Genomic DNA, 15,460 nt, shown 5'->3' with positions numbered 1-15,460 from the left:
CGACCCAAATGCATCCAATTCTGCAAAACCGGCAGACCTGCAATTAGGAGAGATACAACTATTTAAGAATTTATGTAAATGTACCAACGTTGCATAATTTATACCGACTGCATTCTCTGGGCTTCCAAGTGGAGCGTTTGAAAAAGAAAATCTTCAGCATCAACCCTCGTTTTGTGTGACTTTGGCATTCAAAGCTTGCTGGCGCAAAGGCAGCTTTTCTTTTTGAAAACAAAACAAAACAACACAAAAGCATTCAGGAGACAGGTATAAGAAAACGGATTTTGTTTTTTGTTTTTAATTCCTATTTTTGACGTCATGATGTTTTACAAATAATGCTTTTTTACTCTGATAAGCCTTGGAGCAATTTTTTTTAAAAAAAAATCACAGCACAATCAGCAATGAAGCCACTCAACTCCCATAAATACAGGCTGGAAACAGACAATCACTAAAGATTTTTGTGTTTTTCTATACATGATCTACGTTGCTGTTGTTTTTTCCTTTTAATGTCATACATCGACAATTGCAAAATGGTCTACAGGAGCTTTCTCCCTCCCTCCTGATGTGCTGGACCGCATGTCTCAGAGGTCATCCGGGAAATATAGTCCAACATATTGGGAGGGGGCCAGGTTAGGGAAAGCTGACAGAATATATGGGCAGAAACCAAGAAACACTGGGCAATCCCACACAACTCTTACATTGGCATAAGCCCATAGGATTCAATGGGCCTTCGCCAGTGCAAGCACTTGCAGCTCGTGCCCACTCTCAAAAGCAGAAGAGAACAGCACACCTGGAACCATGTACATTATTCACATTTTTTTAAAAAAATCAATGGCATCTTGTGTGTGTTCCTTTTAAAGGAGAAGGTTGAGCTTCTTTTCTTAATCCCTCCCCCCTTGATAAAATATTACATTTCATTTTAATACTCTGGTACAATACTTCATACATTGCTGGGAAGGGGAATGGGGAGTTCAGAAGGAGGGGTTGAGAAGCTTATGAACATCAGAAAGATCTCTCACCAAGCCGCTAAGAAAAAACTGTTCTCAAGAGTCGCAAGAGTGTTCATAAATTAAGAAAACAGGCTTGAAGTGACCCGGCGATAGGAATTAAAGTTCAGACAAAGACAAACCCCACCCCAAAACAACAAAACACCCAACAAAACATGACGATCCAACTAGCCATCCGAACACCTGGAGCAGAAAAACCATTCAATGCATCCAAAGCTAGCATCAAGTTCCTAGCCCTCAAGTTGTCCAGCCCTGCTAGTTCTCAAGCCCTCTCTCCTGTCCCCAATCTTGACAATCCTCTAAAAGGACAGCAAAGTTCATGGCAATGTTTTGGGGGGGAAACCCACCAATTTTCTGGGGCTAGGGGGAAATCAAAGGAAGATTTGGTCAAGGTTTATCAGGAGGTGGTCTTTCTTTTCTTTTTTAAGATTGAGTTAAAAAAAGAAGTGCATACCCAACATTCAGTAAGCGATGGCCCACCAGCAAAGCCTCTTCCACTGGGGCAGGGGAGCCACGCAGGGGAGATGCCAGGCCCAATCCCACCCACACCCTGGCCCTTCGCTATGCTTCCTAACCTTTCCTTCAAAATTAAGAATTGAGACATCCTTCAGCCCCAAAAGCTCTGGAGTGTGTACAAGAACCAGTGAGATCTTCCTTAGAGACTGACCCATGCAAAGATACAACAGGGAGCCTCCTCCAAGAGCCGAGATCCAATTCTGCTTGCTCTCTCCAGTAGGAGCAACTGAGCTCTCCCATCCCGACTGCCACAGACCTAAGCGACTGCTCCTCCCTGCAATGCATACTCTAGCTTGGGCAAGTTACTTTCAGGGGGCTGAAAGCTCAGGAGCATGCCAGGTTGAGGAAAGCCGATTTATAGAATATGTAGAGAAGGGAAAACAACCATGAGGCAACTTTGCCTAAAAGTCACAGGCCAAGGGATTCTGAGTGTGGCACACCCCAAAAAAGGAACTTTCCCAAGCTCTGCACTAGCTGCTTTCTGACAGAGTCTGGGACTTGCTCCCCCTGGAATGAGGGGTTACATTTCAGAGTCCAGGGCAAGCAAACCAGCCAGGGAGAGATCCAAATCCCTCTCCCCAACAGGAAAGAAGGGGACTGTGCATTGATTGGATCAGAAAAGCACCATTTTCCAGTCACTGAGAAGACTGCCAAAAGAATCAGCATTTCAGATTTTGCCAATTTCCTTCAAAGGAAAAAAATAACACTTTCCCAACACCAAAGTGATGACACAAGCCCAATTCCAGAATGGAAGGACAGCCTCCTCGCCGCATCCCAGAGGGAACATCTTCCCTGACAGAGCAGCTTGGAAACATAAAACCTACTTTTTGACTTGAAGCCTGAACAACTGCCAAGCCGACTCCTCTTCCCGTCCTTTGTTCACAATTCCGTCTTGTGCATGGTCAGAAAACTGATTCACGACTTTGAAGACACTCTACATGCACAGAGAGAGACACCTGTGGACTGTAGTCACAACCGAGGGGTGAGGAGATGTGTCGTTGTGCTACTGACATTCACCAAGGTCTGGCTTGAATCAGAAACACTCACAGTGAGATTCAGTAGAGACAGCTTTAAGAAAGACAGACAAACAGACCACCAAACTCATCTTCTTTTGGTTTTCAGCAAGGCCTAGAGATCTCATTCAAGTTCATTTCCTCGCACAATCTTCAAGAAGGGTTATTTTTTTCAAGTTTCAAAAATGACATTCCTTTATCATATGCTCTTCAAAGTTCAGCGCATGTCCCAGACAACGCATTTCTACAAAAACACCAAGGTGCCATAGACACACCACAAGGAGACTCATACCTTTCCCTGACCAGACAAGGATGGAGGAGGTGGTGAATGTGGAAAACCGTCCTCTCCAGCATGCCAAAGGGGTCAGGGTTCCGGCAGGTTGGGGACACAGTCCAAAATGATTCCATCCCCTATCCCTCACCTAGGAGCAACCCTTTGGGGGCAAGCCAGGAGGAAGAGGCAAGCCCCCCCCCCAAAAAAAAAGCTGGAAGGACAAAGCCCAAACCCATCTGGTTTGTTACCGTGGTGTTTTACATGTGGTATCTTCATAACAGAGACATCCAAAAGGATAAACCTAGGGTTTTGAAGAGAGCTACTTTAAACACTAATATTAAATGCAAATGGCAACACTCTGCTCAAGGTGGCGCTCCCTCCTTTGAAAATGCTCACTGAGGAGGTCTCTCTTTTTCTTTTCTTTTGTAAAAACTGCATCCTTCCAATTTTGTCTCTTCCATTTGCAAGCCGTGAAACTGGAGGGGTCTTTCGGGGATTTGGGGGAGTTATTTGGAAGGGGGAGCCAACAGAAGGCTTTTTAACCGTGGCAATCTGACAGCACCTGGAGCATTATCCAGATGGGTCTTCAACCACCCCCAAAAAACCAGCTCCACTTGGGCTCCCCTTTGGACTCCACCAATCTAAGGCAAAAGCGTTCCTGTGAGAATGTCTGGCCTGGTGCTTTCTCTTCACCTCCACAGCACACAAACACGCCACTCTTAGCTACCCAACATCACCACACAGCCCTTACTCATCCTTTAAAACAGCATACATACTTCCCCTCAATTTCAGTTCAAAGGTAGCGCATTGGAAAGAAGGGGGAGGTGCGGATGCCAATGGAAGCCCTTTTCCCGTCTGCTCCACAGGGACGTCCCCAACCTGGTGATGTATTGGATTACACCTTCCATCCTTCCACTGAATCATTTGTTGAATGAGGATTCAACACGTAGGGAAACACCAAGGAATCAACACATTTGACTCCCCTAACTGGGACTAACAGTAGAATGTAGGCCAAGATGCCCACCTCTGGCCCACAGTCCAACTAATGGCCACAGGAGATCATTCAACAGGACCAAAATGGCCAATATTTACATTGTCACCATTGTTTGCTTGTAACAAAAGAAACCTCTGCGCTTGCCAACATTGTCCACGGTTGGAGGTCTCCTTTGGTTGCCCCATCCTTTTTGGGAGCTCTGACCTTTCAAACCATGGCCACCACCAAGCTGTATGGAAGCCTTCTGTGACACAAAGATGAAGGAAGGCAAAAAGGGCCGGAGCGGAACAGCCTAGGGCCATATCTAGGCTGGCGACTGGGCTGTACCACTAGGCTGAGAAATAAGACACAAAGATTTCTGGCAAAGTCAGTTACAGGAATTCCGTGTTTGAAGACAAGATATACAGCCAAAAAGGGAACGCAAAGGAAGCAGCAGAAAACTCATGATTTCCCTTCCTCCCAATTTTTAATGCCACTGAGCTGAACAGGCAACACTGTGGGCTGTGTGTTATGCCGCAGTTCAGAACAACATACGGTAAGGGACAGAATTCAACTTCCTACACAAGGTTCTAGCCCTCATGGTTTTGAAGACCGGAAATCAGGCAAACAATGGCTAGAACTCTCCAATATCTGGTGCGGTGGGTGAAATGATTCCCAAAAGGCAGAGGGCCTCTGTTAATGCCTTCATGCTCCCAATGGCTAGCAATGCCAAACCAATGGCCAAGTCAACACATTACACGACAAGAGAAAGTGTGCAGGTTTGCTCTGTTTGTGTGTTCTTGACAACAGGATATCACTTTCCTGAGGGTCACCTTTGCTTTATTTTATCATAAATATGATATACACGCTGCCTGGGCACCAAGGAGCTAATTTTAATGACATTGCATGAACCAGCCTGCTTCCATATCGAAGAGCAGAAACTGTCCTGTCCACATGGGCTTAAAGGAACCAGCAGTCCACAGAGAAAGGCGCCAATGCCAATGTTCAGGTCTTTCAAAGAAAGCTGAGGAAGCACTGGCTATTCCAGCTGCCGAGATCTTGAAGGGACATAAGCATTCCGCAATGGAGGACCAAGGTGGGAAGCAGCACGCATACACACTCTTTCGAGTCAGGTGTAAGGTTTCTGCAGGGCCAGAAATATTTAAAACACTTCCATCACCATGAGGAGGCCAACACACAAAACCTTAAGGACACCTCTCCAGTGGAAGCCACAAGGAAAAAAGAAATCAACCAAGCCAAGAGGGCTTAGGGGAGAAGGCACTTCAAAAAAAGGCAGAGCACTGAGAGAATATCTAGCTGTATGGAGCTCACAGCAAAGAAACATTTGCAAGATGCCCATCTCACTGGCCACTGAAGGCAACCGAAAGCAAGAGTGCCCTTCTGTAGCCAAGCAATGCCAGGAACAATGCGACCACCACAAAAAATGTGAAGTGGCCACTGGAGAACCCTTCTGGAAAATTCCTGAGGCTCCTTCAGCTGACCATGGTTCCGTTTTTAAAAGAGCAGCTGTTGGGATGCCTCTGGGTTGCTTGCAAGAAGGGTATTAAAGAAGACAAGAATATATATAGGCAACAAGGAGCCAGGTTAAGTGACAAACGAGGGACACCACCATTTTGTATTCCCAAGTATTCTCTCAGCCCCTCCGAACCAATGTAAGAAACACCATCAGAATTTTGTACAAATAACCAGTCCCATCTCTCTCTCTCTCTCACACACACACACACACACACACACACACACACCAACAATTGCTGGATAGGTTGTTAGGAAACAAATTCAGTTTCAATCTGGTGCAAAAACCGCATCATTGGAAGTTCTAGGACAAATAAACCCCTGATTTTAATTTCAAGGGTGGTGGTGGTGGGGAAGAAACACAGTCCACCATGAGGACTAGAAGCAAGACTGAAAATTAGCTAATCAACAGGCCCTGCTGTTCTAATGGATGGTCATCGGCACTTCCTTGGAAGCAGAGCCGGAGGGAAAGGAAGAAAAGGAGAACAAATGTTGGAGTAAGACAAACCATTTGTCCCCCAAAGCACTCAGATTTAACTAGTTTTAAAGAGGAAGAATTAACAAAATAGAAAGAATCTCATCATCTGAAACAGTTCTAAAACCTCGAAATCCAGGAGCAAGAATAAAACAAAACTTTCAAGTACAACAGCATATTGGTCTGCACTTTGTGTCTGAGAATGGAAAACAAACAAAAAATATCAGTAATTGTAGAAATCAGACATTCTGGAGAAAAAGGAGCTTTCGGCGAAGGATGGTCTCAAGTTCTGCTTATTACTGAAGGGTTAAACACCATAAATAAAGGGAGGCTCTACGTAGCTGTCAAAAGTCCACTCTTCATGGGATGCTTCTCAAGTCGCTTCGCTTCACTTTCTTATTAAAAAAAAACACTGGGATCTCAAAATCTGTAAAAGGATAGCAAAGAGAGACCTTTTAGAAATTAAACCTCGCAAGGATCCTTCATGCTCCGCATATTATGGGGGGGGGGGGGGGTGTCAGGGATTGCACCAAGAGGACCACAAGCAACTTTTAAAACAGGGAGGAAGCGAAGGAGGAAACAATGAGGCAAAGAGGAAGAGAAAAAGAGTGAGGGAGAGAGAGAGAGAAGGAAGGAGGACAACTCTAGGCTGATGTAACCATTTGCAGAGCTTGGGAAATTCCATTTTTGGATTGCAACTCCCAGGCCATCCCAGCCAGTAAGGCCACTGGACAGAAGGGGGGCATTATGGAGGACAGAGGTAACCATCTGATTGAGCAGGTTGAAGATTTGATGCCATGACTATACTGCCCACAAGAGCACAATCTGTGTCACCACCACTGGTTCTGAGGTGAAGGTCTGGAAGGTGAAGGAGGGAGGTCTCCGGTGGCTGACTCAGGCAAGAAGGTTGAGTAACTGGATGGTGTATTGTGGCCAAAGCACAGCTTGGAAAAGTTGCTCTTTGAGGCCACCCTGCCCTAACGCCACCAACCAAGGGGGATCACAGGCCAAGCTGCGTGGAGGATTCTAGGAGCTGCAGTCCAAAAAGAAAGGGGGAAAAAAAAAGAAAACTCCCATCCTCTAGGAAAGAGTACTGAACTAAGGGCAAGAGAGACCCAGGTTCAAATCCTCCCTGAACCACAAAGTTCCATAGCTGTGGGGACTGGTCACTCTCTCCATCTAGCTTACTGCACATTAGTGTTGTGAGGATAAAGGGAGAGGGTAAGTGAAGACACACTGTCCTGAGTTCCTGAGAAGAAGGGTAGGAGACAACGGGTGATCTCAGAAACCCAAGACTTCCATCTGGTGGAGTGGGGCGTCTGATTTTTCTACCTAAAACACAGTAGGTGTCCAGACTTGGCTCCTCATCAGGTGCTGTTGGACCTCAACCCAGAAGCCACAGCCAACAACCAAAGATTCTGGGAACTTCAGACCAACCTCCACTAGACACTCATGGCTGAGAACTAGTGCACGAGTGCAACTCAAACTCTGCAGTTTTAAGAGCCATCACCCTAACTTAAGAAGAATCTACCTTACCCTAAGCTAAACCAAAGGTCCAACTCTCTAAGAACTCCTTGCTACCCAAATCTTCTCCTTGGGTAACTGAAAATGGAAGCTGGGATCTTCAAGATGGAAGGATGGAAGCTGGCTATGGGTCTACACCCCACCCTACACCACATTCAAATACCGCAGGACAAACAGACTCACATGCCCTGCAAGGAAGCCCTCTCATCTCACCTCATCTGAAGCTTTTCTGCTGCTGCATCAGACCGACATTTTCATAGACTCGCATGGCATTATCTTCCCTCATCCTGAAAAACCAACAAGTGATGGATTTTCAAGTCAATCCAAAGCCAAAACAAAAACAATGCAAACACAGAATATGGTTCTGGTTTGGTCAGGAAATGATTACGTTGCAGCTTTACAGTTTAAAGTGACTGTGAAAACTTGTTCCTTGGCTTCCTGTTGGGTGGCTGAATGACTCAATTCACGCATGCTTTAAGGACACCTCCCAGAATCCCTAACTCCTGGCCATATCAGCTGGGATTTCCAGGGACTGAAGTCCAAAATGTCTGGAGGACCAGAGTTTGAGAACCACTGCTTTAAGTAAAGCTTAGGTGAGTAACCTTTTCTTGGACTACAACTCCTGTTATTTGGGCAGTTCCTGTCCAAAAAAGGAACTTTTCCAAGCAGTGGCTTCAGGTCTTTTAAGGCAAGAAGAGAGGGACAACAGTTCAATTAAAACACTGCATACAACAGCTGCACTAGCTGACAACCTGTTTCCAGGCACATAAGCCCAAACTATCTGACAGTCTGTATCTGCCTAAATAAGCCTGGCAGGGCCCTGAGATCCACAGGAGTGTCCCTTTCCTTAGTCCTGCTCCTTTCACAGGTAGGGCTGGGGGGAACACAAGATACGGCCTTCTCAGTGGCTGCCCCAAACTCTGGAACTACCCCACTTGAAGAGGCAATAATGGCCCCTGCCTTGCTCTCCTCTCAGCAGTCAAAGATCTTTTTACTCTGGCAAGTTTTGAGAACGGAAGGCTTCCAAAGAGGATGCCCATAGTGGCTGTGACTGCACCATTTCTAACTAGGCTTTCTCCTTTTAGTTGTATGTTTTCAATTGTTTTCCAACTGTTAATTGCTTTATTCTAATAGTGACCTTTAGTATGTGTTTTTTTTAAAAAAAACTATACTGGAATCATATGAATTTGTAAGTCATCTGGAGTCCTAGGTTTGGAAGAATGCCAGGGTACAAATCAAATTAATAATAAAAATCACTGTCCTCATCATCACCATAGGGATCCGTGCCACTTTGAGATGCCGAAGAGCCAGGTGAAACTTCCTTTAGCCAGTCCAGTTGTTTGACGCTTCCGGAAGCAGAGCTGCAAGGAGCAAGACCTTCCTATGGATACCAGCAAATTACTTACTCAGGACAGGTCGGGGTTGGAGTACATGGCGGGAGGGGACTCTGGTCTCCGCTGGCCTGGTCCGCTAACGAATACTTAATATTTGTGTACTCGTGCCCTTTTCTCTTGCTCTTCTGAAAGACAGAGAACACGTGACAGGGGCCCAAGTCACGTTACATGGCATAGCCTAGTCTGCTACAGGTAAAATAATCAACAAGGATGGGGAGTGAAACAGGTTGTGGACTAGTAACCTGAGCAGCCTCATTTGCAAAACTGTTTTCGAAGACCTAGAGCTATTTGACTTCAAAGTACTCCTGCATATCAAGCCATTTTGACCAAGGGCCCTGCATATCAAGACAGTTTCAGCCACAGGGTTTGCTACTAAATTCTGCTGATGCCCTTAGGATCCATTTCAAGGCCCAAGAAACACCATACCTGCTCTTCCTCAATTCTGCGCTGTAACGTCTCAATGTAGTGCTGCACTGCCATGTAGATAAATCGATACTGAGCCTCTGTCTGCACCATTCCTGACCGTTGGGAGCGAACCATTTGGATAGTCTTCGGGACATCGATGTCACAGTCCACTCCTGGGTGGAAGGGGCAAGGAAAAGAAAAATAGTGGGCAAGACCAGGAACAGCCACACTGGACAGATGTTCCTTCCAGAGGTTGTCTTGCCTGAGTTCCCAAGCTGTGGCAGTCTAACCCAATGGTAAAATCCTGTCTGCACAAGCAGTGCCAGTGTGGCACAGCAGTGAGGACTGGAGTGGGGAACTGTGCACCCTGGGCCTGAATCCAGCCCTCCAGGTGTTTCTAGTATGGCCTCATGAGGCAACACCCCTTCCCTAGGACAATGTCATTTTGGGTTTTCCCAGCATGTGTACAACCCGTGCGCCCCATTCTAAAAGTCTGAAATGCCTCTTAGCTATGGGTAGGAAGAGCTTAAAGCTGCAGTATGCTGACATTTGGGGTTGCACCCCTTTTGCCTTAAGCCCTATCCACCAGTGGAAGCCATATCCCCACCCCTAAAAAGCGTCTTGATACTGAATTTGGCCTTAGGAGAGAACACAAAATACCACTCTTGAATTAAAATGCTAGGCTGGGATTTGTAGGTATGTAGGTTGAATTCCCTACTGAGCCATGAAATTCACAGGCCAGACACTCTCCTTCAGCCTGACCTACACAACAGGATTGTTGTGATCCTAAAGCAAATAAAATAAAATAAAATAAAATAGCCATATCTGCCATTCTGAGCTCATTGGAGCAAAGGCAGGAGATAAACATAGTCAAGAAAGGAAGCTATTCTGGCACCCCTGGGAATTAATTCTTACTGGGGAAAGTAGATGGAGAGAACAGCTTGGCTGGATGACACCAAAGGCCTGTCCAGCACTGTTCTCCACACCAAAGTCTTCTACAGCAGTGCAGCTCACACACTGGAGCTACTGCTAACCAAACTGAGATGCTTTGCTGAGGTTTAGAGAGGAAGTCAAGGAAATTACCTTTCTCTCGGATGATGTCGATGAGAATATCAATCACAATGAAGGTTCCGGTCCGTCCGATTCCAGCACTGTCAAGAAGGGGGGAAATCACACAGTGTAAGCATTTGTGCTTCTTACAACATGGAAGACAGCTTGTGCTTGAAGTGCACCCAAGGCACAACAGTACCTGCAATGGACCACAACAGGACCAGCATCTGCAATGCTTTCCTGCTTGTGATGAACCTCTTCAAGGAAGTCCAGAACGCCACCTGGATCACTGGGGACACCATGATCAGGCCAGGTTCGGAAATGATATTGCCACACCGTCCGCTCTGTGTTGCCCTAGAATCACAGAATCCTTGAGTTGGAAGGAGCCCAAGGGCCAACTAGTCCAACTCTCTCCCATGCAGGAATACTCAACTAAAGACCATCCAACCTCGGTTTAAAGAAGGAGAGTCTACCACCCTCCAAGACAGTGTATTCCACTCTCAAACAGCTCTTAATAGTACAAAGTTTTTTCCTCATACTTAGGTGGAATCTCTTTTCTGGTAATTTGAACCTATTGATTTGCGTCCTAGTCTCTGGAGCAGAAGACAACATGCTTGTTCCATCTACCACATGGCATGCCTTCAGATATTTAAAGATTGTGTTACTGCTCAATCTTCCCCAAGCTAAACATATGCAGCTCTCTAAATCATTCCTCACAAAGGCTGGTTGCCAGACCTTTGACCATCTTGGTGCCCCCCTCTGGACACGCTCCAGGTTGTCACTATCCTTCTGGAACTATGGTGCCCAGAACTAGATATAGCATGATTCCAAGTGAGGACTGAGCAAAACAGAATAGCCCTGGGAGAAATGTTGTTAAAAGATGCCCTCATATGTTGCAAGATGCTCCATGATACTTGAGGGAGGGGAGCACACAGGAGAAGGACATTAGTCACGGGTAGGTAAATGTTGTTGTGTGCCTTCAAGTCATTCCTGATGTATGGTGACCCTAAGGCAAACTCATCAGAGACCCTGGAGAGATCATTGGACATTAGCTTCCAGAAATTCTAGCCAGCATAGCCAATGGTTAGGAATGTTGGGAGCTGTAGTCCAACAACATGTGGAAGTCACCCACCCACTTTAACACACTATCTTTTAGTTCACAGTCACGTCTTTCTGTCTCTGTTCCCTTCCAAAACAAAGGCCCAAATGATAATTACTTCTGCATCTGGATTCATATCCTTAATTCTGATTCATGTGGACTCCATCCCCATAGCGCTTCCAGAGAAACAGAAGCCAAGAAAGAGAGTATTCAGCTTGAAGGAGCTCACAATCCAAGTTTCAATGGCTGGAGAGAACAGAGTGAACTCAAGCACCACCAACCTACCTGTCCAACCTTGGAAAGCTTGAGTTCTCGTAATGTGTAATCGTGAGCCGCACTCTCCTTGACATTCCGGACACGCATCACACCGTATTCCTTTAGCGCATGTTCATCTGGCCAATATTTCACACATTTGCTCTGGAAAGATGAGACAGGATAATGGGAGGGGGCAAAGTGTGCCCATTTCTATGACCTTCAGTGTTTCCTCAGGGTTAAAAAAACCCTTAAAATATTTTTTTGGCCAGCTTTTATATGGATTTTGCCCTCCTAAAAGGCCAAAATCCCTCCCCCTAAGGCTTACTGCCTGGCAGTAAGGGCTTTAAAACTTGAGGTATAAGGGTGACCTCCACCCCGCCATTAGTGCCTTTCATTCCATCCATCACCAAAATGCTGACCCTGAGAACTTCCCTGGAACAGAATATGTCTCACCACTGAGCCACACCAGGAGAGTGAGCAAAATACAGCCTGCCAGATGTTGTGGGACTACATCTCCCAGCAGCCTTTTAACCAGTATGGTGCAAAGTGAGCATGGCAGTTGTAGTCCAACATCATGTGGAGGGCAGTACTTTGCCCACCTGGCCATAATACCATTGCTCCCCAACCTGCTGCCATCTAGGTAGTTTGGGCTACAATGACCAACATCCCCAGTCAGCTCTCCACCAGGGAAGACTGTCAAGCCTTCAGTATGCTGGGATGGGGAAGTGCAGCCTCAGGCTGCCTCCCAGGGTCATTTTTGTGATTGCCACACGCTCCATGTAAAAAATTAAACATTTTTGCCCTCCTTGGGGCAATTTCAGCAAGTTTTTGCCCTCAACTGGCCTGGAAAAAGCCAAGAGTGTGACAGAATTGCTCCCCACACCCCTTAAGGCAGTGGTTCCCAACCTTTCTAATGCCGGGACCCTTTAATACAGTTTCTCATGTTGTGGTGATCCCCAACCATATTGGAGTGGTGTCTCGGTTCCTAAGACCATCGGAAATATGTGTTTTCTGATGGTCTTAGTCTTCTCACAGCATTCCAGAACCTTCTGAATCCGGTCCTGTTCCACTTTGTGGTTCTGTGCCTTCAAGTCATTTCTGATACACGGCAGACCCTAAGTGTGACCTATCACAGGATTTTCTTGCCAAGATTTGCTCAGAGGGGGTTTGGCATTGTCCTCTTCCGAGCCTGAGAGAGTGTGATTTGCCCAAGTTCACCAAGTGGGTTTCGGGGATTCCAACTCTGGTCTCCCAGAGCCCTAGTCCAACTACACTACACTACAATATATGATAGACCTCTTTTAAATTAAAATTGGTTTAGTTGTTTTTTAACTTAGGTATTAACAGGATTTTTAAGAATTGTATCGTGTTTTTGAAGTTGTATGTTGCTTTGGTTTCTGTACTGGGAGAAAGATGGGATATTAATCAATCAATTAATTAATTTTTGCCTTGTTTTGTCTGTATTGGAGACATGAAATGGAGTTAATGGGTACAAGTTGTTAAACAAAAAAATCTTGCGAGACTCGGTATGCAAGAGGTGCACCATGTTAAGAACTGCATTGAGCACACTTAGGCTGCTGCCACACTGCAGAATTAAAGCAGTTTGACACTGCTTTCACTCTCATCACTCCATCCTATGGAATCCTGGGATTTGTAGTTTGTTGTGGTGCCAGGGCTGGGCTTTGAAATCTCAGGCATAAGAGAGGCAAAAGGCTTGGGCTGCATCTACAGTAGAGAAATAATCTGGTTTGAGACCACTTTAACTGCCTCCGCTGAATGCTATGGAATTCTGGGAATGGTGGTTTGTTCCAGCACCACAGCAGAATGGCAGTTAAACCCCTGTAAAACTCTCTGACCAAGGTGACCAATGCCCTCACCCCAAAATATAGGGCACTCAAGCAAAAAAATGTAGGACATGATCAAAAATAAAAGCTAAAAACACCCATGTAATTATAAATTCATGCTTCTTAGCCATGATCCAAATGGAGGACATTTTGAAATTTGACAGAAGAGGACATATCCTGGAAAAGGAGGAGGATGTCTGGTCACCTTGTCTCTGGTCCAAAATACACTGCAGAAATAAAACATAGCTGGACTGAAATGCCCAGAGTTCCTCACCAAAGCTGCATCCACATTGAGGAAATAATCCAGTTCGAGAGTGATTTAACTGCCCTGGCTCAGTGCTGCGGAATGCTGGGAATTCTAGTACACTGTGGCCCCAGAGCTATCTCTTTTTAAAAAAATAATACTTTTTAATTCAGTTTTTCAAATAACAAATAAAAGATCACGTTTGTCAGTCATACAAAGAAAAGGAGAATATGGTAAACACATAGAATAAGCATAGCTACATTATTCCTTTACGTTCTCACCCCCCCCATATTCCCCAGCCACCTAACCACCCCACATACAATCCTCACTCGCTATTTCCTTACCACCAATTTACCTTTTATTCTAACTCTATCTATTTTGATTATCTGTTATTATCTATTATTATCTATTTTGATTATGCCGCAGAGCTATCTCTGACAGGGAGCCACATAACCCTCCAAACGTAGTTGAACTGCAGTGCCCAGAATTCCTCACCAGGGGCATCCACACTGGGAAATGGTCCAGTTTGAGACTGCTGAGTGTTGGGGAATCCTGGGAATTGTAGTCTATTGTGGTCTCAGAGCCATCTCTGACAGAGAAGTCTCAATGTCTCCCAAACACTAGCATTCCCAGGATTCCCTAGCATTGAGTTAAAGCAGTCTGAGAGGGTGTTCCCACTTGCCTCTAAAGCAGATCATGAAGCGAATTAAGAGGTGTCGTTCCCACTGATGCCCAAATTAGTTCCTCAATGCCCCGGAATCGTTTCCACTGCAATTCGATTCAAAATCGAATTATATCGTATAATTCACATTAGACGCCTATAAACCGGTTTAAAAAAATAGTAGGTTATAAAGCGGGTTATTTTTGAAAGCGATTTGCTGTATCTGAATGGGAACGACAAGGGTGTCTGATGCGGGAACCTAGAGATGGGAGGAGCAACGCTCAAGGGGCTGGCCTGGGGGTGTCACCCTCTTTGGTCTCTTTCTGCATCGCCAGCACCATTTTCTTCAATTCTCAGACTTTCCCGCGGTGGATTGCAACCTCCCCCTGCTACTCATTCATAGAGCGATGTGTGAGGAGAGCCACTGAACACCATTATTAACTATTTTTTCTTTTTTCGCCTCTGCCTGAGCGCCTGAGCAGCAGATGGGCTTTGCAGGACATGCCTGCTTGATCGTTCCCCAGACAGCCCAGGGAGCAATGGGGGAGGCAAAGGAATTTTGGGGAAAGGAGAGCCTGGACGCCCAGGGATCTGAGGAGGGGAGGGGGATCGAGCCTTATCTTCTCTCTTCCCCAAAGATTCTCTCCCCAATAATGAAGCCCGCTGCCTTCTCCTCCTTGATCTGATTTGCCAAGCCTCCTTCTAGTCTGGGGAGACACAACAGAAGAGCCTTGGATGCAGCCAATTTTCATTGGCTGCCCTAAAAACAAAACAAAAAAACCTGGACTTGTGACATCTGAAGCCTTGGCGCTTGATTGACAGCTTGTGGACACAAATGGGAACGGAGAGCAAGTTAATCCGCTTTAAAATAAAGCGATTTAAAATAAATGGGAACGAAAACAGGGTCTAAATGAATCCAGGTAATTTGCCCCTTTTGGTAATGGAAATGATGGAAAAAATTCAAATTATTCCCGGAACATAATCCGAATCAGAATCACGCCAATATAATCCGTTTTATCTGCCAAGTGGGAGCACCCCCTCAAAGTGGGTTATTATTCCTGCAGTGTGTGAGAGAGATATAAAAGCTAGGGACTGGATTCATTCATTACCTCACAAAAGGAGGATATCTGTGTCCAAAACACACTGCTTTGACTGCCAGGGCTCAGTGCTATGGAATCCTGGGAATTGTAGTTTAT

At 45.6% G+C, this 15,460-nt stretch overlaps 1 protein-coding gene across 1 annotated transcript in view; it reads right to left on the bottom strand.

Annotated features, from left to right (window-relative positions):
* Positions 1 to 296: 296 nt before the first annotated feature.
* Positions 297 to 15,460, bottom strand: part of PTPN11 (protein tyrosine phosphatase non-receptor type 11) — a 35,493-nt gene continuing 20,329 nt past the window's right edge. The window contains exons 10-16 of the mRNA XM_089489968.1: positions 11,546 to 11,677; positions 10,361 to 10,515; positions 10,195 to 10,262; positions 9,133 to 9,284; positions 8,719 to 8,831; positions 7,526 to 7,599; positions 297 to 6,215 (exon numbers count right to left, since the gene is read on the bottom strand). Coding sequence (XP_089346094.1) covers positions 7,527 to 7,599; positions 8,719 to 8,831; positions 9,133 to 9,284; positions 10,195 to 10,262; positions 10,361 to 10,515; positions 11,546 to 11,677 — 693 coding nt within the window. The 3' untranslated portion in view covers positions 297 to 6,215; position 7,526. The remainder of the gene's footprint in view (positions 6,216 to 7,525; positions 7,600 to 8,718; positions 8,832 to 9,132; positions 9,285 to 10,194; positions 10,263 to 10,360; positions 10,516 to 11,545; positions 11,678 to 15,460) is intronic.

The sequence above is a fragment of the Sceloporus occidentalis genome, unplaced genomic scaffold (assembly GCF_023333645.1).
Source record: "Sceloporus occidentalis isolate IW3139 unplaced genomic scaffold, rSceOcc1.0.p SCAF_41, whole genome shotgun sequence".
NCBI classification, from domain to species: Eukaryota; Metazoa; Chordata; class Lepidosauria; order Squamata; family Phrynosomatidae; genus Sceloporus; species Sceloporus occidentalis.
The sequence above is the reverse complement of the archived record's forward strand: the minus strand, read 5'-3'. Positions and strand labels throughout refer to the sequence as shown.